This window comes from Protomyctophum parallelum (assembly GCF_964188405.1).
Source record: "Protomyctophum parallelum genome assembly, chromosome: 6".
NCBI classification, from domain to species: Eukaryota; Metazoa; Chordata; class Actinopteri; order Myctophiformes; family Myctophidae; genus Protomyctophum; species Protomyctophum parallelum.
The window spans coordinates 5,274,008-5,296,940 of NC_139701.1; the positions used below are offsets into that span (position 1 = coordinate 5,274,008).

The 22,933-nt window shown below is 41.3% G+C and overlaps 3 protein-coding genes across 3 annotated transcripts; 2 read left to right on the forward strand and 1 right to left on the reverse strand.

The window, feature by feature from the left end:
- Window positions 1-4,671: 4,671 nt before the first annotated feature.
- On the reverse strand, window positions 4,672-6,758 carry fam43a (family with sequence similarity 43 member A). The gene has a single exon (XM_083767175.1). It carries the CDS (start codon window positions 6,553-6,555, stop codon window positions 5,503-5,505), a length of 1,053 nt encoding a protein of 350 aa, XP_083623301.1. The 5' UTR covers window positions 6,556-6,758; the 3' UTR covers window positions 4,672-5,502.
- A 2,103-nt stretch (window positions 6,759-8,861) lies between these two features.
- On the forward strand, window positions 8,862-18,241 carry lsg1 (large 60S subunit nuclear export GTPase 1). The gene is made up of 14 exons (XM_083766923.1): window positions 8,862-9,093; window positions 9,764-9,890; window positions 10,692-10,812; window positions 11,232-11,318; window positions 11,435-11,521; window positions 12,440-12,500; window positions 13,004-13,180; window positions 13,580-13,912; window positions 14,124-14,225; window positions 14,584-14,726; window positions 15,090-15,214; window positions 15,600-15,679; window positions 16,714-16,896; window positions 17,326-18,241. Exons 1-14 carry the CDS (start codon window positions 8,992-8,994, stop codon window positions 17,554-17,556), a joined length of 1,959 nt encoding a protein of 652 aa, XP_083623049.1. The 5' UTR covers window positions 8,862-8,991; the 3' UTR covers window positions 17,557-18,241.
- Window positions 18,242-18,427: 186 nt separating this feature from the next.
- tmem44 (transmembrane protein 44) lies at window positions 18,428-22,707 on the forward strand (the record flags this gene model as incomplete). Its single annotated transcript, XM_083768063.1, has 7 exons — window positions 18,428-18,441; window positions 18,879-18,993; window positions 19,080-19,170; window positions 19,971-20,134; window positions 21,017-21,103; window positions 21,268-21,404; window positions 22,695-22,707. 7 exons carry the CDS (start codon window positions 18,428-18,430, stop codon window positions 22,705-22,707), a joined length of 621 nt encoding a protein of 206 aa, XP_083624189.1.
- Between the last annotated feature and the right edge of the window lie 226 nt (window positions 22,708-22,933).

Here is a 22,933-nt window from a genome sequence, read left to right on the forward strand (position 1 = left end):
TGCAATTTGGGGGCAAGGCAAAATGGTTGTCTCCAGCACTTCAGAAATTATGTCAAAGAAAGATTTCCAGAATGGGATCAATTTGGGGCAAGACCAGAACATGTGGGACAGATTCCCTGGTGATTGTGAACATCTATCGCAACTATCCGTCATGCCCGGATATATTTTAGATAACCTTGCTTTACTGTAATGAGTTCCGTGGAGAACTTTAAACTGAATTAGGCTAAGCCTAGCACAGGAAGAAGAAGAATTAACCCTCTCCGTTGCCTGCTCCCACCACTCATCTGAAAATGCGATCTCCAATTCGGCCTCCCAGCCTGCCCTGATCTTATCCAAACCCGGGTCTCTGCGGGGGATAGTCTCATAGAGACAAGAAACAACACCTCTAGCTAGGCTTGCTGCAGGCATAAAGACCTCCACACCCGACCGCATAGGTAACTGCGGGAATGTTGAAATTTCTTTCACTTTTAATCACATGTCCGCCAAAATTGGAACGCCAGGATGAAAGTGGTTGTTGATTCAGTTAATGATTTGGTTCACTTTCTCATTTCCTCAGCAAGGTTGGTCCTTGGCACGCAATTGGGTGATGAAGTGTCCTGTCCCTGACTGTGCATTGGGCTGTGGTTACAGGTGCGTCATGCTGTACAGAATAATAGAGGTGTGGGGTTTACCAAACAGTGGTTATTGTAATTGACGAGTGCATTGATACACTTAAAATGTAGCCTGGTCTTTAAAAAAAAGTCAGTTTCAGCATCCTCAAAAGCTATCTACCCACACCTCCTGTAGTACTATAACAGAGCGGAGGTGGCATCTATTACTGTACGCAAGTGTCTATTTACAGTCCCCGGGCATGCTGGGACATGTCTCGTGTTCCTGCCGCTGTTCCTAGAGGTCTTATCATCAGCTCTGATTGAGCTGGTCTGTCTCTGTCATCCCCGGTGTGCTGTTGATGTAAGCAGATCCCCTGTTCTAGTAATGGGCCCTGGGTGCTCCCTGCTCTCCTCGTGCATAATTGAGAGACAAATTTAAGTAAATATCGAGATTCCGTCATTATTTCTTCAGAAATATATTATTTATGTAGCATTATGTATTTATTTTCATAACTGAACTCTTCTGGGTCACACGGCATTCTCCAGGGGAATTAACTGATTAATGGTACTCCGCCTTAGCAAGGCATTGCGGTTGATCATGAAACGCTGCAGCGAGTGACACGGTCCCTCGAGTCTTGCATAAAAGAAATCATTGTGCAGATAATGCAAATTGATGCTATTGCTGCAGTTGTTCTTTATTCATGAACACTTACATGGTCGTTTTTCATTACCACTGGGCTCTGAAACCTGTTAATTTAAGATACAGTGCATAGCTTTTGTCAGACAATGGCTAAATGTTATGGTAAAGTTTCATTGGCTAATAAAGAGATATGTGCAGTTTTGCACAACCCCATAATTTAACCCATCATGCGTTAGTCCGACATACGTAGCCGGTTAAGACTCACAGGTGGCTTCCGCGTGCGGTTAGGGTTAGTGATGTCGGATTATTGGGACGTCGGGCTAACGCTACGCAGCCATTTGGAGTAGTGGGCAGCTACAGGGGTCAGAGAGCAATGTATGAAGAGTTCATCGTCTTGCTCAAGAACATTTTGATGTGTTGCCGGGAGGAGCCGGGATCCAGCCACGAAGATGAAGATATACCTCCTTGAACCTCTGACATACTGACACACATTTTGATGATACATGTGACTCAAAAACTTGACTTTCCTGACAATCCACTGTGTAATACTGTATGTATGGCAATCAAAGGGCTCCTATTTTTGAGGGGCGCTAGCCCCTCCTATATACAGGTTTAATGTTTGTTTTAAAAACGCCTTTGACAATGAAGGGAAGATTTACGTCATCTTGTCCCTAACACAAACATTAAATGCCATTAACAATAAAGAAAATTTAATGTTTGTGTGCACCGTTTGTTTTACATGCACCATTACATCCCCTAACCAACATGAGTTAGACTTTAATATATTAGCGCCCCTCACTTCACACAGGTGTGATTTTTAGTTCAATGAACTACACTTTCTGTGGCCAACTTCAATTTACAGATGTTGAGCACGCATTCAAAGTGTCAACAAACCCTTTATCCACACAATCACACAATTAGGATTGTCACGTGCAGGACATTTCCATGGTACCCTACGCGTCGGAAAGGAAGGCTGTGACGTGGGAGGGATATCGGATAGCGGTCAAGGGTATTGTTAGAAAATGTAGGTCAGGGAAAGAAATCCTATGTTTGTGGTGACGTGATGAGCAGCTTTAAATGCAGTCTCTGTTATAGGGCGGTCAGAAGAGTAGCTGGCCAATAATCACACATCCTGTCTGTTTCCTAGGTGGTGCCCGGCATGTGGCGACTGCGAGGGTGGCTTCAGTGCAGCATGCTGCAGCAGCTGTAGCCTTGGGGATTGCACTGCACGAGGAAAGAAAACGATAGCAGCTGTGTGTTGGGTTTCAGCACTATTTCCATTCCCATGCCATCGTATAATTTCTATGTGGCAAGGCCGAAAAAAAACCTGCAACCAAATCTCGTCTCAGTTAGTGTGTGTTTCCTGAGAACACTTGAATTCATAATGAGACGCAGTATAGCTTTTTATAGTCCAACCGCAGGCTGAAATACATTAACCTCCTGTCTCACATTCCCATTATAAATCCCATTATTTTCAGTCTGGGCTTACTGTGTGTATAAACTATTACCCTCTGCATGGCCAATGTGACTTTCATGGCTGTAACAGTGACCATCCAAGTACAAATCCTCATCCACCCTTCTCCTCTGGGCAGCGGCAAGCTCACTGTTCTCTTCCCTTATGTCTTATTCAGTGTGGTGATAGTACAGTATAGTATTACAGTGGATGTCTTTTGTACTCCAGAGGAGTCGGATGGGTGCTATATTTGCTATAACTGCAGTACAGTAGTTCAGTGAGGCTGTGGTTAAAATGTGGAACTTCTGCAAATGTTCCATCTAATGTGCTTTCATCTACTAACGTCTGGTCCTGAGGGAGAGCATCAGTGCACGCCGTAGCAGTGGGGCATGCTGGGAAGCAGACCAAGAGAAAACCAATGCTTGAATCGCACCACTCAGCCCCTATAGACGACAAGAATACTAATAGTTACATCAATATAGCAACTCCCAGACATCCATATAGGAGACAGTGGAGGAACTCCTTTGGGGTTTCACATGAATAATGACACTGCACATACACCGCAATGCATGGGCTACCCAGGAGGACGAAAACTGAGCTCCCTGCAGCCCTGCCATCCATCGGTCAGTTCAAAGGAATGCTCCAGAACATTTTTCGCCGTGATTGCTCCTGCTTCAATTGATTTATTTTACTGGTTGTTCTGTTGTTTAAGTTCCTTTGTAATTTATCCTGATTTATAATGTTGTGTTGATGTGTTGTTTTGACTGTATTTGTGAATTGTAACCTCGGCTACGTTGAAAATGAGGGCTTGCCCTCAACTGACTTCAGAGTATAAATAAAGGTGATGATGATTATGATGATGAAATGCTGCTACTGTGCCCTGTGTGTTTGGGATATTAATAACTACCCAAGCCTATAATGACAGTGCTATTGGTGGCAATAGGGGCCTGTTGCTACAGTATGTTGGTGAACTGTCTGAGAGAGGCCTTCCACACACACACACACACACACACACACACACACACACACACACACACACACACACACACACTAGAGGTGGGACATGGCTTCTCTCACCAAAAGCCATAGGTGCAGCTGGTGTGACTCTGTTGTGTGGTGTGAGAATATCAAACATTTCAGGGCATTGCTGCCTGGTTTTATGAATAGGCTATATTAAGTATTTGCTACAGCGTAATTGATTTTCATACAAGATTCTCTATAAAGTTTGTAGTGATCCGTGTGGAGAAATACTCTCTGTCCACATCCTGTTGGGAGCGGTTGTGCAACTCCAGGGAAACACAGGGAGCAATCAGGAGTTTCAGGGACACCTTGACATGAAACCTGGCGCAGGCTCAGTGGGAATCAAATCAGGCTCTTCTGGTTCGCAGACACCGGCTGCCTTACCTCCTGAGCCACTGTCTGCCAGCCAATTGTCATTAAAATCATTTAAGGATGCAAATGTTCTGGCTCTTGTAACTTACCACTATAGACGAAACCAGCATTCAATGTGGGAAAAAAGATCTCTTGCACTACCTGCTTTGAACATTTAAAACCCAGTCACCCATTTGATGCTAATGCTTATGCCGATACTGCTTTGCGGTGAGGTGATCAATGGTGGCCTGTTGCTATGTTGGTGAACGGTCTGAGACATTATGTCCAAAGACTTTTCTAATTAATTAATCGACCTTTATTACCTGTGAACCCTGAACACACTACTTCTACTACACACACCCAATTATTGATTGGGAAAGACAATTATGGTACAGTATAGATTCTATATTGTACCGTGTAAAATGTCTAAGCACTTAATGTACAGTGCATCCACGTTATGACACTTACAATGCCATAATGAAGCTTTGAAATAGGCATATAGTAGTTTTTTTTCCTTTCATAGGTATCAAGGTCAATTCCCACACAAGTGTTATTGACACAATAATGTAATTCATATGAACTATGATGACACTTTCATATAATTTGTTTTGTTTTTTTATTGGTAATTTTCTGAGGTTCACATAACCACATTTTTCTTCTTTAAAAAATAACAAATATTTATACTTACACTTAATGCATCTTACTTTGTACAGCTTCATACATTAAGATTGTTTTCTTTTGCACAGCAAAGATAGGACATATGTTTATGACAACATACGACACGATATCAGGCCTATGTACATCGCAATCAACGTAATACTCGACTGAATTCCACAACAGTGCAAAAAATGAAATAATTGAACAGGCTGTCACAAAAAGCGTCCTGAACGGAGAGTGGAGGGTGTCTGTTGTACAGTTGTTTTCACTCACTGAATGTGCTGCTTTCAAAACGGAATGTTTTTGTTGGAGCATTCGGGGCAAAAAAAGGCATTTCCACGATAGAAACAGGTTGGGTAAACAGGCCTGGCCGCTAAAACAAATCCTCTTAAATAAAAGAGAAGGAATTACTGTGCGTCCTCCTCGTGCGCACTTGGATTTTGTGCCTTGAATCATATCTAATATGGGCATGCACGTGTGTGTGTGTGTGTGTGTGTGTGTGTGTGTGTGTGTGTGTGTGTGTGTGTGTGTGTGTGTGTGTGTGTGTGTGTGTGTGTGTGTGTGTGTGTGTGTCCTCAACAATATATCATTAAATGACAGCTTGTTTGCCTGTCCCCGTGCTGCTTATTGTCCCCAGAACCTTTGAGGTCTTTTCTATATCCTTTCAAGTCTGCCAGGAGAGGAGACAAAACGTGACAATGTGCTGCTGATAAACAAACAGGATGTTTCTTAAATTGTAGAGACCTCATGGCTCAAAATGAAAATAAAACGTCCAGTTGTGCATGAATTATTCAGGAAATTTCCTGCAACCTTCCCTCTTCGAATCCGTTTGCAACAACAGTGACAACAGAAATGGGCTCCTGGTTGCTCTCTATCGAGGACTCGCTGCCCGTGCTTTCACCAGACAGAAGCCTGGTGACTCGGAGGTCCGCTTTCAGTGTCTGCACGTCGTTCCCTATGCTCATTTCGCCAAGGTCATTAATTATCTGCGACAGCTCCTGCTTCCCATTGCTAACGCAGTCATCGTCCGTGTCGAGAATGTCCTCGCACTCAAAGTGCATCGCTTTCTCCTCCTCCTCCTCCCCGAGCAAGTCCTCGGTGATCGAGCCCAGTTTGGGTGCGCTCCGGCTGCGCTCCACCGGGGGCTTGTAGTAACACTGTCCGTTGAGGAGCTTCCTGAGGGGGACGAGCGGGATGGTCTGCTCCCCTATGAGCTGCTGGTGCTGGTGCCTCGCGTCGTCCCTCCTCTTTAGCCTCTTGAACTCGGCGAGAGCCGTTGCGGAGGTCTGGTACAGAAGCAGCGCCATGGCTTTCGCCTTCTCCGGCTTGGACACGAGCACGGCGTGGCACCGAAGCATCACCGCCTTGTGCTTCATCTCGTGCCTGTAAATCCACGCAAAGATCTTGGGTAGCCTCGGGTCCGCGACGCAGTACGTTATCCGGTGCAGCAAATACAAATGTCCCGGTCTCCGTGCCTTATCGTCCACATGCACCATCCTGATGCCCTGCGAGCTGATGGTGAGCTTCATCTTGGTGCCATTCTTGCCCATTTCACTTTTCCCCCAGATCTTGCTCACCGCCACGTCCGTGCAGCCGTCTCCTTTGGACTGGATGGTGGTGGCGTTCCCCAGATAGAGCACGGTGTACGTGGGGTCCTCGCTGGTGATCTTCACCTTTTTCCTCTTGGACTTGAACATGCTGCCGACCCGGTTCAACGCGCTCTCCGGGCAGGATTTGGCGAAGGAGGTGAGCGCCGAGTAGTTCAGACTCACCGCATATCCCTTCTGCTTCGACTGTTTGTCTTCCTCGATCAAGTCGAACTTATTTTTCTTCCAGGGCAGCATTATACGGGTCGTCGTTTCCCCGTCCAAAGCAATTGGATATGCTAAAACTAGAAACTGATCTTATCTTGGTATCTTTGATTGTCCTCAGTCATTTAGTGACCACTCCGTGCGAGAGCGAATGGCAATAGTCATATGTCCATCCTCCAAAGTGGTCTTGTTGATCGTAGCGTTATGATCCCACCATCACAGCTCTGTGGTGCAGCTTGAAGTTGAATCTAATCTACTGGAAATGGGATGCTGCTTGCTGCTTATATTCTGGGTCAAACCAACTCAGCGCGTCCGTGGGGGACGGGGGAGCAGGGCTACACTCTGGGCTAAACCAAAGCTGGTGTTTTGTTCGTTGACCGTTCAGTCAGTGTAAGCTCCCCCCCCCCCCCCCCGCCCCATTTCCCCTCGCTGTATATGTATCTTTTCCCTTTTTGCTTCCTATATGATGAATTCCTGTTCTGTTCTTTAGCTACATAGAAGTGTCTATTTGTATGTCTCTAAATGTTTTGATGAATTGAACAATGTGGACCCTGTTAATAAAAAGGGATAATGCTCATATTATGTGTAATGTTCCTAGAATTTGTGCACTGATCATTTAAATGTATCCTCCGCGTCTTGTCAGGCCAATTAATGGGAAGGACACTGCAGTCTTTAGCTTGTTGGTTATTCATTTTACAGTAGTGGATTAAGTGATTTGATGAATTGAACAATGTGGACCCTGTTCTGTTGTAAACAAGTGTAATGCTTAATTGGGTCGTCCACTCACAGTTAACAGTCTTTGTATTGAGTTTGTGCTTAAAATGTACTGTAAATTCTGCAAACTGTTAATAAATATTTAAATCAATCAATCAATCAATCAATCATTCAATCAATCAATCAATCAATCAATCAATCAATCAATCCCTTCGAATATTGCTTTGTTGATTAGGTCTTGTTTATTATTGTAGGCTATACTATTGTTTGTATGTCTTTAGACTACCAGAAAATGTCTGGATGAATTGAATACACAGGAACACAATGGAATAGGGCATTTAGTGTTATCCTTTTTAACAATCACTGTAAACCTCTGTGCAACAATCTGCAAACTGTTAATAAAGTATTCTATCTATCTATCTATCTATCTATCTATCTATCTATCTATCTATCTATCTATCTATCTATCTATCTATCTATCTATCTATCTATCTATCTATCTATCTATCTATCTATCTATCTATCTATCTATCACCAGATGCATTCTAAGTGCATGTGACAAACACCTTGAATTTGAAGAAGCGTGATGTTGTTATAAAGTAATTATCACAGTGTATTGAAAATGTTTGATAGGCATGTGATTAATTCTATAATTATTAGTTAACTTCACAATTTGCTTTTAATGCACTATAACCAAAGTTGCAGACTAAAGTGCTTACACCACATTCAATATGGTTGTCTCATACCATACCATACCATACCGTACGTATTTTCAATTGAATTATCATTTCAGAAATTACTGGAAAGGTTGTGTTTTAAAGACACATCATCATAAAAATAGGCAATGTGTTTCTTCTTAGATTTGTTCTTATTGTTCTTATTGATGGTCCACCTGTGATCTGCTGTAGGTTTAAGGTTGGACATAACGCTACAATGTAGTGTAGAGTAGACTGCTGTCAGGTTGTTGTCCTCATTCGAAAAATGATTCTATGCTGCCATCTATTGGCCTGATAGGAATATGAATAGGCGTGTATATATTTGTCAATTTGTCAATGTAATGTGTATCGACAGTTGATAAATTGATAATGTAATGACGACACCACCTTTTGTTTTTAAAAAAGACAAAAGGAGACAATAGTGTGAACTATGCTGAGAAACCACACAAACCTGTTTTCTATGCTTAAGTAAAAACTGTGATTTCGTAGGATAATTTCACTTAGTAAATTAATTCAATTGATTGATTGATTGAATCAATCAATCAATCAATCAATCAATCAATCAATCAATCAATGATTGTTATTATTTACTAGTGTTGTTTTTATTTCATAATCATCATGCGGGAATAAGGAACGGTTCTTGGAGTTGTGATTTCTTTCTGAGCCATTTTGAGTGATGCACAGGACATACGATTGGCAGATACCATTAATGTATCTTTACAGATTGCTATTATATGTTAAACATGTAAGTAGACATAAGCTGTAAATGTTTATTAATCTACAACATTTTACATGTGGTTAATAATGCAATTCAATTGCCCTTGATTGTTATTTAGGTCCTATTTACTGTATTCTCGTCTCATGTGGTACGCTCCATTCTACTTCCGCTTCTTACGACAACATTTTTTTCCACATGGGAACTTGGGAAGAAAACATCACAACATAACGTTAGGCCTTTAACTTCATATTATAACATTTTCTAAACGGTTCCGTTTGACATCGATGTAATTATTCGTGTTTGCCATCAAACTAAGCTAGAATGGGTAAAAAGAAGGGACTCGGGAAAGAAGTGGGACTCGGTAGATCTCTGATAAAGGAGAGACTGAATGTTGGCCGAGGAAACAAGAGAGGCGATACTTGGGTAACGTTATTATGATACTTACTTTTTGATTGATTGAAATATTTATTAACAGTTTGCAGAATTTACAGTACATTTCAAGCACAAACTCAATACAAAGACTGTTAACTGTGAGTGGACGACCCAATTAAGCATTACACTTGTTTACAACAGAACAGGGTCCACATTGTTCAATTCATCAAATCACTTAACCCACTACTGTAAAATTAATAACCAACAAGCTAAAGACGGCAGTGTCCTTCCCATTAATTGGCCTGACAAGACACGGAGGATACATTTAAATGATCAGTGCACAAATTCTAGGAACATTACACATGATATGAGCATTATCCCTTTTTATTAATTTAAAGGTATTTTTGGGGGATATGACTATTGGTGCGTTCACAAAATATTTACACATTGAGAGTTTTAATCATAATAATCAGTATTGCCAATATAATAACTAAGGCCAAAATGAATTTACTGTATTGCAGCCTTTAAAATCAGCAAAAGATGCACTACATCCCAGACAATAGGCCTATCTAGTCAAAATCACAAGTCGAAGCCCTACTGGAATTATATTTGTGCTTCTAATTAACACCAATGACAAAATAATTTCTTCATTGTTCTATGCTGCTGTTGTCTGTCAGTTGAACACCTAATCTGACATGTTAGTTTGTCTCCATCTGTCCAGCTCCACACCAGTGAACTTAACGATGGCTATGACTGGGGTCGTCTGAACCTCACGTCAGTGACCGAGCAGAGCTCCATGGATGACTTCCTAGCTACCGCAGAATTAGCCGGGACAGAGTTTGTTGCTGGTAACTAAATTGAGACTATGGACTCACTCAAACATATCTATTACGGCTCTAAAGATGTCATTGATTGATTGATTGATTGATTTAAATATTTATTAACAGTTTGTAGAATTTACAGTACATTTCAAGCACAAACTCAATACAAAGACTGTTAACTGTGAGTGGACGACCCAATACACTTGTTTACAACAGGGTCCACATTGTTCAATTCATCAAAGATCATCAAGTCATCCCTTGTTTTGCATGTGCATGGGATATAATTAACTCAAGAGGAAGGTGCAGGCCACGCACATCCGTGGCCCAGGTGCAAGACAAGCTAGAGTCAGTGATGTAAATAGGTTTTCAATGTAATGAGTCCTGGGATGCAGGGATGGTCTTTTAGATGAGTCCCAGGGACATTTTATGAGTCCCACTTCAACGACATTAGGAGTCATATTTTGCAATTTTTACAAATTGCAGCATTTAACTTCCATTTCATTTTATATTGTTATAATGTGGTTATATTCATGTAGAAAACAGAAGAAGACATGATTATTATAACTAAAGCTAGCAAAATAAACTAGAATATTGCGTCCCTTAACTATAAACTGCGTTTTGGCATGCAAAATGCACCCTATTTTAATCTCTGATATATATATATATATATATATATATATATATATATTTTTTTTTTACACACATAATAGCACTAAAGTCTAAAATGACACAGATGCGTGGAGAATGCTGCATGTGAAAATGAAGTCTGAAGCAAAGATATTGTGATTAATGAAAGGTTTCTCTGTCTGGTGTATTGTTCACTCTTAGAAAAGCTCAACATTAAGTTTGTGCCACCTGAAGCTCGGATTGGCTTGTTGACAGCAGAGGATAAAGCAAGACTGAAGATCCTTCATGAAGAAAATAAAAAGTTCCTCACAATTCCACGACGGTATGTTTTACGGTTTTGGAATATCATTTGTTAACACAACTGTACTTTGTATTTTCATTTCCCCTTTTAACCATTTCAACAACATATAATACTCATAAACATACATATAAACAAATACATTTGTTCAAAAATAGCGTATGTACAAGCTGAAAATGCATCAGGGATAGATGCGTTGTGAGCTTGTAGATTGTTGCTATTTTCTGTGTGACACCGTTGTATGGCGAAGTATAAAATATGGCTTAAGTGGTTTTAGCATTTATGAATGAATCTCTTATGCCAAGCAACTCAGAGAACAGATAGTGAATCAGTGCCTTGCTCAAGGACGTTTGACTAGTTTCTGTGGCCATATCTTGACTTATTGGATACTCATTCTGAGTTCTTTGTGTTGTGATGTTGCGTGCTCTACTACTGTATTCCAGACCCCACTGGGATGACAGCACCAGTACTGAAGCTCTTCAGCTAGCCGAGAGAGACAGCTTCCTGAAGTGGAGACGTGAACTTGCAGAGTATGTAGTACTGTTATTTCTTTATTTTTCAATCCCATTAACAATTTACAATTGTTATTTATGTCTTTAAGAGTTACTTACTAATCAATTCTCATTAATTACTGTCTTTCATAAAGTTTGGAAGAGGAGCAGAAGTTAATTCTCACTCCATTTGAGAGGAACTTGGACTTTTGGAGACAACTGTGGAGAGTGATCGAGAGGAGGTACAATCAGTTTTTTTTTTTTTTTTTTTTTTTTTTTTAAACATATGTTTATTGATTTTCTTTAAAGTACAAAGAAGTATTTTCAAAACAATTTACATATATTCCCCCCCCCCCCCACATCCCCATGGCAGCACAAATACAAACAAAATCTTATCACAAAATTATTTGACAATAAATACAGAACAAAAATGACAAAACTAAAAATAAAACGAAAATAAAACACATTACATACAGTTACAATCAGTTATTTAGTTTCACTCGTACACAATGGGTTTCAATGGACACAATGTCTTTTGTTTTGTTAAGTAGGGCAGATACCCGAAACAGTAGTGAGAGGTGAACAGCTTGAGATCAGACACATTTTCGTGTAAACTGGTGTTGCTGCCAACAAGTGGATCCAAGGTTTAGGACCCCTGCTTTAGTGCCACCACCATTAGGCCAAAACTTACACTTTGTAAGTGTAACATGAAACATCGGCCACCCGCTCTTGTCCGTCTGTGTGTGTCCGTCCATTTTTGTGTCTGTGAGTCTCTTTGGCACCATTGGAACGATCAGCATGAAACTTTGCACACACACTCCCAGTAGGCCAAGTTTTAAAATCGGCCCTATGGCCAAAATATTTACCCCTGGATTCCTTGGATCATGATGCAACTTCCCATAGGCCCAGGCCATTTGTGACAACATTTTCTGTCATTTTGTGATTTCTTCCACACTTTTTGCTGCTTACAGATTTTGGTACAGATTCTATTCCAAATAGCTATGACTGCCTTCCAAATTTTGCGGGCTCTTGTGAAGACTTTCTAGGACAGATAGACTCTACGTTTTGCTTGTTTGCTGTGGGGTGACGATTCTTTCTACTGTAGGTGAGAATCAAGACAGATCGACTTGAAATTTCATACATATAATATTTTTTGACAGTGATATTGTGGTTCAGATCGTTGATGCCAGGAATCCCTTGCTGTTCCGTTGCCCTGACCTGGTAAGTCAATTCATGCAACTATTGGTTTAGTGGCAGACATATATTTTAATGGCCACTTTAAGCTTATACTATGCTCAACTGGTATTTATGTTAACGTTTGTGTTTGACTGAGTTTTGATGTCACTTGATTTATTTATTTTCTTTGTCTTTTGGGGGCTGATTTAGAAACCCCTTTTGGAGGGTTTGTGTAAGCTACAGTTTTCTTTTTAAACTAAACTACCAGGCTGGTATTCTCTGTATAGACATAGGCGCACACCAGTGTTGGTGAGGTGCTGGCCTAAGGCAGTAAACGAGTAACAAGGAGGTCTTCCCTGAAGAAGACCTCCTAGGTCGAAACGTTGGATTCTTGTCAATAAATATACAGCATCTTGGCTACGAGTGTGCAGCCTTTTTCTTATTTTTACTGGTATTCTCTGTATACCTCCTACCCCCTACCAGGACAAATATTGAGAAATGTGAATCCACTGTATCTGACTTATACCGTATTCCTGTTCATATGCTAGGAGGCGTATGTCAAAGAGGTGTCCCAGGACAAGGTGAACATGCTGCTGATAAACAAGGCAGATCTACTGACCCGGAAGCAGAGGCGCACCTGGGCCACTTACTTCCAGAGAGAAGGCCTGAGGGCCATGTTCTGGTCTGCTCTGGCTGAGGCCGACAGACTGGATGCAGAGGAAAAGGTAAAATGGAGATTCTTAGTTTATGCTAGATGTTTTGCTTGATAACATTTTGTACATGGACTCAAATAAAATAAGGACCCAATAAAATATGGCATCAACATTGTAGGGATGATATCTGTATAATAACCAAGTGGGTTATTGTTTAAAGCAAACAATAACAAGAAAAAAACATTATTCTTCAGCACGAGTATCATCCTCAGTGGTGTCCTTTTTTTTGTGTGATTTTAGTTTTATCCTGAGACCTCGCTCTCTGCTGATACTGCCTGACATTAAGTCACTCCGACCTACTTTACTTAGAAACCTCACAATGATCCAATGTGAGTTCTGGCTCACAGATCACTACATTAGCCTCAAATTGTGTGTCCTGTGTGGAAGATAACCGAATCCTCCTGACCACAGGGCACGGAGCAGGATGACCCAGAGAATGGACAGAGTGACCCAGAAGATGAGCAGCCAGACAATAACAAGAGGCAGCGGATGAAGACAGATGAAGATGAGGAGGAGGAGGAAGAGATGGGTACAGAGGAAGAGGAAGACGAGGAGGAGGGGCGTGTATCAGTAGATGAAGAAGACTGGCATACCTGTTCAGAAGGGGAAGATGAGAGGGAGGAGGACAGTCTTTGTTCATTCCACAACTCCAGTCGTCTGCTGCACAAAGACGAGTTGCTGGAGATGTTTAAAGCTGCTCACAACGGACCGAGATGTAAAGAGGGACAGCTCACAGTTGGCATGGTGCGTGAAGAAAGAAGCACGCACACACACACACACACACACGCACACGCACACGCACACGCACACGCACACGCACACACACACACACACACACACACACATGAATTGAGTGACTAGCTGTTGTGGTTGCATTTGATCTTTGGATGTTTGATATTAATGTTTGGATGTTTTGGATTGATCTGTTAATTATCATCATCTTCACATTCAACAGGTGGGTTATCCTAATGTGGGAAAGAGTACCACCATTAACACCATCTTCAGGAATAAGAAGGTTTCTGTGTCGGCCACTCCAGGACATACCAAGCACTTTCAGGTACAGGTTCATTCTCCAAACCTATTAGGTATTTGTCCCAAAAATATTTATTTTATTTCAAATGAGGATACAATGACTCATACCACTTTTTGAGTCCACATTAATTGTAGTTGCAAGAATTTTACATAATTTTATGTGGACATCAAATATAGGTATTTTAGCCTGGTATCAATCCAATAGCACACAGAATCACAAGAAGACAGTAATGAGATGATGTCATAAGTCTCTAGCTTGCAACCTTTAGGAAAATGGTGCTGCTGTATATATAAACTGGGCCCCTTCTTTATGATCACTGCGAACAAACCACAGACATAACGTTTCCGCATCTGAACCGTGTGTGTGTGTGTGTGTGTTGCAGACTCTGTATGTGGAGCCAGGCCTGTGCCTATGTGACTGTCCAGGTTTGTGCATGCCCTCCTTTGTGTCAACTAAAGCAGAGATGATCTGCTGTGGGATCCTGCCCATCGACCAGATGAGAGACTACATACCTGCAAGCGCCCTCATATCCTTCATTGGAACCAACACACTGCTATGTCACTGCTATGATTTGACCCAAATCATTCACATACTTTTCTATACATGCATACATATACCTACCTACATACATACATACATACTATTTTCCCCCCACCCTGATATTTTCAAACAATATAACATTATTGCAGTCACCTCTCCTAGGAAATTGTGTTGTATACTTTTTATTAAGTCTAATGAGGGACCACCTTAGACCTGATGGGATGCCAAAAGAAACGGCAGTAACAGGGGTCCCGAGGACTGCAGTTGGGAACCATTTAGTAGAATAATTCAGTTTTAAGCCTTACCTGGAGGCTTGTTGCTGTGGTTAAGTCCTTAACAGAATAGTAACGTGTGTCAGACGATCCCTCGGCATGTGTTGGAAGGTACCTACGGCATTAACATCATCCGACCACGAGAGGATGAAGACCCTGACAGACCACCCACCTACGAAGAGCTGTTGTGTGCCTACGGATGTAAGACCAGTAACTCCACATTGCATTCAGCTTGCAGTAGTTGTGTAGTGTAGTTAATTCAGCCAAAACTGTTGACATTTTCCAATTTGTTTTGTTTACAGACATATCTTATGAAATGTATTTGAACACTTCTCTTTTTAGTGGAACCCTGCTAGTACACACTACAGTAGTATTTATAGAACACATGACACATAGAAGTAACGGAGCACGACCACAATCTTCTGTTCGTAACTGAGCAGCTTCACAGGTGCCTTGCTCAAAGTTACCTTGTCGAGTACTTGTTCAGTCAGGCGAGAGAGTATCTCATTTACTCTTTTAAGAGCAACATCACGGAAGACTATACAAATCAGCTGTGATACTAACGTGCATTTTACTTTAATTTTAGATATGAGGGGTTATATGACAGCACATGGTCAGCCAGACCAGCCCAGGTCAGCCCGATACATCCTGAAGGATTATGTCAATGTAAGTACCACAAAAGGGGATGCACTGGTGGGTGGGTGAATGGTTAAGGCACCCGGATTGAGTCTATCTGGAGCCTTTTCCCCATGTCTACTCTCAGCTTCTTCTCTTTCTATACTTTGCTATCTAAAATAAAGCATATAAAAAGTAATAGCCTAGAAAAATGTAAGAAAGGAGGAGTGGACCACAAAAGGATAATACAGTGACTGCCAGAAAAAAATTACAATCACAGGAAGGTGTTTGAAAGTCAATTTAACATGTAATGTTTCTATGTGATTGAATCTCCACCCATCTGGCACTCGGCTGAGGGTTAAATAAACTGTTTGACTACTGTTTGACTTAAGTCAAACAGTAGTTGCATGCTATTCTTTGTCTATTTAAGTTGACTGTAATTTAATACACCATGTAGGAGCCGTAATGTGTTTGCATTCTAATGTGCTATTATGATTGACTAAGGTATGTCACTTTAATGGGCACTGCACCTGTCACTTGGGTGAGGGAAGTTGGATAGAGAGAGGAGGTGAGCGTGGGAGAAGACATTTCTGTTGACCGCATCAAACGCACCTTTTATCACCTTAACAACCACATTTTAGTTACAGCTAAAAGCCTGGGAACTGTTGTAACTTACGTGTGGTGACTGAATAAACGGTCAAACTTACAGCTGGAATGGACCTGACTTCATTGCGTGCGCGTCATACAAGCGTCTCTTTACTCTCATGTTTAGCTCCTCGCGGCGGCCTTTAAACCGCCGCAACACACCACATCATCTGTCGTCGCATAATATTCTCTACAGTATGAACTAGAGTCTATAGAACTCTAAAGCTGTAGATTTGGAGCAGAATGCACAGTGAAACATAATCCTTAGTGTTTTTTGTATTAAAATAAAATCTGTGTAATGATTGCCTATGTTTCCCCAAAATGGAGGTAATCGATCATCACTTTGTTGACATGCATCATGACTCTGTCCATCTCTTTCAGGGCAAGCTTCTGTACTGCCACCCACCTCCCCACATCATGACTCTGTCCATCTCTTTCAGGGCAAGCTTCTGTACTGCCACCCACCTCCCCACATTGACCCTGCAGACTTCCAGCACCAGCATAGTACGTTCCAAACAGACGAAGAAGCAGCAGCTGACCCTAACCCAACCTCCAAGACAACCAACAAACAACGCAGGACCAAGAGAATAGAAAATGTGGTTGACAAGAACTTTTTCCATCAGGTATGATATATACCTATATATTATATATATATCAAAAAATACAATCTTTGGCTGAAAAAAAAAAAAAAAAAATTGGCTGAAAGAAAAGAACAGATCAGCTGTCATCAAAATCGGCCAATGCATAGTAGAGCAGAATAATTCTCACACAATATATTTTTAGGACCGAATCCTAAATATTAGGACATATTGTAAGCACTTTTTGACCCCCATAATTCCTAATAGTTGAGAATATATAATGATACTAGTGCATGCAAACAATGATTGATTCGTTGAAGAAGTTGCCTGCCAGCTGTTTGTGATGGGATTATTCAAGTCAAAAAGTAATAATGCAGTAATAATGCAGGCGTAATGTGTAGCCATTGTGGCAGATGTCTGTGGCTTCTTTTCTGTAGCAAAAGTATAGTACCACTGTTGTGATCTCTGTTTTAGGACAATGTGCGGGCGCTCACCAAGGGGGTCCAGTCTTATATGGGCTACAAGCTTGGCAGCGGGCCCATAGGCCCAGGCGGCGCGGCCGTGGCCCCAGGCACAGCCCTAGGCCCAGGCACAGCTTTAGGCCCAGGCACAGCCGGTACGGCCGTGGGAAAACCTTGGAAGAAACATGGCAACAGGAACAAGAAGGAGAAAGTACGCAGGCTCACCAAGCACCTGGATGCCTAACAATAACTAACTAAGATGATGCTCTTTTTAGAAGGACTTGAAAATCCAGAATCATTTCATGTGGAATGGAATTAATAGTTACTGTTCACACATGTAGTTCCAAAGGAATTAAATCTGACCTGTAGATGGCGATGTGCGTTGCTTATACTCTTGATTTAAAGTGAGGGAAATGTTGAGCCGTTTTGATGTTGAATAAGTCTGGTTGTTTATTGCAGTGGTTGGTTGACAACCCTTTTTTATTTCAAACACCCCCTCTTGATATGCATTAGATTAGGCCACAGACCCCTTAACTCTGAGACTGTACAAATGGAACCAAATGGATGCTCTGTTCCAGAGAATACGAGACTGTTCCAGACATTACTTTAATAAAAGTTTAAATAACAATATAAAGATACTCTGTTCAAAATGAAAGTAATGTAAATGTATTCCAAATTTTACTTGACTAATACAAAATTATTGGCATCAAAATATAGTTAATGAAGAGATGAACCTTGGTTTAATCTATAGAGGTTATACCTCTACAACACATCTCAAAGTATCCCGGCCTCTGACGGACTGGAACATCCCGATGTCAATAACATGGAATTGTGTACATCCTGCCTTTATGAAAACCTGTTTCAACATCTCATTCTGTGCTGTGATTTGGGAATATTGGATTAATTAGTTCAGCAGTCGATGTCAACACATTTGAATGACGATTAAAATATATTGTGTACCTATATTTTGTTTCTTTTAAACTATAGACAGTAGAGTAGGCCTATATAGGCCAGGATTACAAAAGTAGGCTACCACTATTTACCATAATAGGCTACTTGAGAATTAACCTCGCCTCACCAGGCTTTCCACACAGAATATAGCTATTAGCCACACGATGATCAAACGCAGGTACGCACGTGTGCTGCTCGGCCGGCTTGCGCAAATGAACCTTGATTTGAATGTCAAAGTGATTAAATGTAGCGAACCGGGTAAACCGACGACGCATTTTGTCTAGACTACGAAATGAGCACAGGTTTACGACATGGGGGAACTTAGGAATATGTCCTACATAGCAACGCACATCAGAACAACAAGTGATATGTTTGCTTTGCACTTGGATGCAATAAAAACATGTCTTACTGCTGCTGATGCTACAAACTCCGACAACAAGCTGTGCGTCACATTTGGTCTTAGTGTTCTCTCCATGACGCTTTTACTGCTGTCCTGTTCCGTGTAAGTAGTTTTATTTATCCAATTGTAGTTTATATTCAATCCATGATGTTATTGTAGTAGCCTACCGGTAGTTTTAAAGATGCATCTATTTGTTCAAGACTCTTTTGGCACAGGTGTAAAGTTCGGGGAGAACATCCAGGGGATATGGCATATTGTTCCCTGTATGGTTTCCTGGGTAACTTGAGCAGCACGGTCGGGGCTTTTCTGTCGAAACAGCTTACTGTAGTGGTAAGCGCTGTGTTAACCCACCACAAGTCCACAACACCCACTTTTTTCTTACCATCCTCCAATACATATTATGCTCCTGTTTGCAGATTGTAATGGGCGCTTTTGCGGCCACTGTGGATGTTGTGAATTTCATTTCTGTCCTGTGTCCAATTTTCTTCAGCTGGAACTCAGAATCAGGTAAAGTGCTAAGTGCATGGATCATGGATGATAAAGGTCTTTTAACACTGGCAAGTTCCCACCCCTCCTAAAAAGCCTAAAGGCCTTTACACTGGCAGACAAATGTAGCTTGAATCAGATCGAGATTGAAATCCGATTGGTTTAAATCGGCTGATTCAGGCTGGATTTAGCTGCCAGTGTAAATGGGTCCTGAGGCTGAGAGGCATTGGTTGACATTTGAGATCACCTGCATGAATCATGTTATGGCATGAATGAATGAATCCTTCAGATGGCTAACAAACACTAGGAATACTTTCTTAACTTTGCAGCTGCAAACTCAAAGCTATTAAACGGGGGAGGGGTTTGCACCGCATCACTTCAGCAGATGCAAATGTACAGATCGCATCCATCTCTTTTACAGTCTATGATCCATCTCTACAATTATTTAAAATGTGTAATTGTCATAAATAGTCAAATATTATTCTTGCTTTTCTAAGTACCCAAAGCGCTTTACATAAAACAGTAGGAACAACTTTAATCAAACAAAAATAAAAACAAGAAGGCAAGTAAAATGTCAGTGCTAGTTTAAAAACATGAAAGGCTATACAGAATTCATTATTTTCACAATTTTTGTAGGTCACCATTGTATAATTCTGATCAATTGACAATTTAGTCGATTTTAAAAGATGTACAATAATTTTAATAAGAAGCAAAGTTATCAACACAAATAAACTTGCTTCTCGATTAGGCTACTTATTACGTTAATAAGTCTGTTATCGCTTTAGATATGTTTTCTGTTAATTGCCCTCCTGTTCTCTCAGTGAGGAGACGGAGGATGATGAGGAGGCGAAGGCGGCAATACCTCATGGCAGTGTCTGTGCTGATGATCGTGTCAGGAGGTTACCTGACCTCCACGGTCAATGCCAGGCCATCTGAAGGACCCCTCACTGGGAGGACACTGCTCCATGTCCTTCTTCTGCCACAAGTAAGTGCATGCAAACTGTATGCTGCAGTGGTTTCCCAAACTTTTTAGCTCGAGACAAGACCCAAAAGAGAAATTAGATGTTTCCACAGGATCAAAACTATTTATTCTTTTTTTTTTAACTTTTTTTAACCCATTAACATGGGTCCTGACCCACATTGCTCTGGCGCTGGTGCTCAGCTTACCTTAAAGTCAACGTTGTAATGTGTTTGCATTGAGTAGTAGTGCATTTGCGTTTTATCTGATGTGATTTGGTTGGGTTCTCCATACCATGTTAGCATAGTACTATATATACTTTGGTATCCCAGTCATCTGTATCAGTTTACAATTGCAAAAAGTTGTGTCCAATGTCATTGCAGTTAAAAACAAGTTTTCAATTCATGTCATGAATTGCACTTCACTATCTTAGATTGCCTCAATGATAAGCTTAAATGTGCTACTATGCAAGATTTCCAAGCAGCATTACTATTTCAATCATTTAATTCAGACCCAAGGGCGATCCAGATCACAATAAAAACATCTCAGTCTAATTATCCATGTAAGGTATTAAGTTATTGAGGACTAAAATGCTGCAGTGAGCTTGGGAACATGACACTATATAAACAGTTACCTCTCGCTGCCACTTGGTGCCACTAATGTACAGAGTGTGAAAACGCTCCAGTCAGTTTCAAACTTTTCAATGGAAGAATAGGCTCCAACCACTGCCAGATGTACTAGTTATATTGTATTAACACACTTTGACACTTGACTATACTTTGGTTAAAATAAAATCGTAGTATTCATTGACATAAGGCCTGGGTTTAAAGTGTACACAACGTTTGGTTATTTCCTCCGACATTGATAGAATTATGAATCAGAATGGCCAAATTCTCTGTCCTTTCACAGGACCACACTGCGATCCTGGGTTACATCCTTGGCATTATTGCTTTTGTCATAGCCTGTACGGCCAAGTTCCCCACACTCTCCAGAGTAGTAAGTCATTGTCATGTCTGATCTACATTGTTGTTCTATATCTATAGCCTATTCCTGTCCCAAGTCCCAACAAAGTGACGTCTCATAAAGCACAACATTCTTTGAAATGTTATTAATTACCGTATGAAGAATCTCCTTGAAGACCATAATTTTTTTTTTTACAGCTTAAAGGTCATGCACTGTCAAAGGCAGGTGTGTTCTCTGGAATGCTGTGCTCATTGGCTGGTGCTCTCTACGCCTCGGCATTACTGCTCTACAACACTCAGTTAGAGTTCGTTGCAAGAATCATGCCGTGGCTACTGTCAGCCCTGAGCTGTGCCTGCTTGGATCTTCTTGTATCCTTCTCAAGCTATAAAGTAGGGTTGGGTGACGATACGAATACATCGTCAATCGGCGAATATTTGTCAGACGATGGGCGGTTGAAAAAAATTGGCATATCGCCCAACCTTACTATAAAGACAAGACTAAGTTTATACATTAGTGTTTAAATGTCCATCTCTCTTTTATTAACTGGCCTCACCGCAGAGATGGGGTCGCAAGTACGCGTATATTCACACAGTGGATAGAGTCACGAAGATGCAAGTTGGCAAAGCGTTTCTGGTTTTCTGGCCGACGCCAGAAAACTGTCTGGATATACCATTCATATACCATTCATAAAGCCAAATTCCAATACCCCAAATCTCAGCCACTCGATCACTCCAGCATGTCGGTGTAATGGTGAAGTTGGTGACCTGCCAAAATATGTGACCATCTTGTGGATTTCACATAACTTACATGGACTCTTTTAATACCGGTGGCCTACATACTGCTAGGTTGAACTCTGCTAATAAACAAACTATTTACATTCGGACACTGACATTATTTGAATGTCTACCCCGATTGTCACATATTTCAGGAGGTCACCAATTTCACCGTAACACCACCATGCTGGAGTGACCGAGTGTGAGTGAGCGACTGGCCGAGATTTTGGGTATTGGAATTTGGCTCACAAGCATGATAAACGTCCACAGATGACTAAGCTGCAACAATTAATAAAAAACTAAAGGGAATCGCCAAATACAACGTGTGCAGTATAATTAAGTATGAGGAATCGACCCCAGCAGACTATCTAGACATGCAATGCAGGTTAGTCACTTGCTAATGTGAAAATTAAGTACCTATCATAAGCACACAAATTTGGCTCAGCATCAACTATCTTATTTTATAATAAATGCAGGGAATCTCTGTACGTACATACATCTGTAATCCATGTATCGGCCAAATTTGACGCAGACAACCCGAGGGTGTGCAGTGCCCGGCGTCGAGGCGGTTGGACAGGCGGTTGTCCAGAACCGCTGGAAAGGGCTCTGGTTGCGGCCCAAATGAACCGATCCAATTGATTGCCATGGCAACCCCAGCCTAAGCTTGATTTGGCAAATGGTGAAAGGCAATGAAGTGACAAAGAAAGCAATCTAAAGTGATAGTAACATTATCCTGGAATGCAAAAACGATGTGTGCACTATTCAAAACATGGCAGCCTTCTCCTCCCTATTTGGAAGTGTAATGTTTCCACGTCGTGGTGCCACAAAATATTCCTCACATGTGGTTTTAGGAAGCTGGAGTAGTTGTTCAGCGATGTCTCCTCCTATAACGACATCATCCCTCAGGTACAAAGTTCTTTCCTCCAGAACGGAATCCATTGGTTCAACTCCGTTTGTGTCGACAACATGAAGCTGATCTGCAAATCGTATGGCGCTCTCCACATGTATCAGTACCTCTTTGGTGCGGAAATCAAGCAAGGCTAGTCTCTCCAGTTTGTCCACCAGGTCAGCAGTGACTTGAGTTGTCACA

Coding starts and splice junctions, on each gene's coding strand:
- fam43a (XM_083767175.1), bottom strand. CDS start 6,555: ATGCTGCCCTGGAAGAAAAATAAGTTCGACTTGATCGAGGAAGACAAA.
- lsg1 (XM_083766923.1), top strand. CDS start 8,992: ATGGGTAAAAAGAAGGGACTCGGGAAAGAAGTGGGACTCGGTAGATCT. Junction 11,522..12,439: donor TGGAGAGTGATCGAGAGGAG/GTACAATCAGTT, acceptor ATTTTTTGACAG/TGATATTGTGGTTCAGATCG. Junction 12,501..13,003: donor TGTTCCGTTGCCCTGACCTG/GTAAGTCAATTC, acceptor TTCATATGCTAG/GAGGCGTATGTCAAAGAGGT.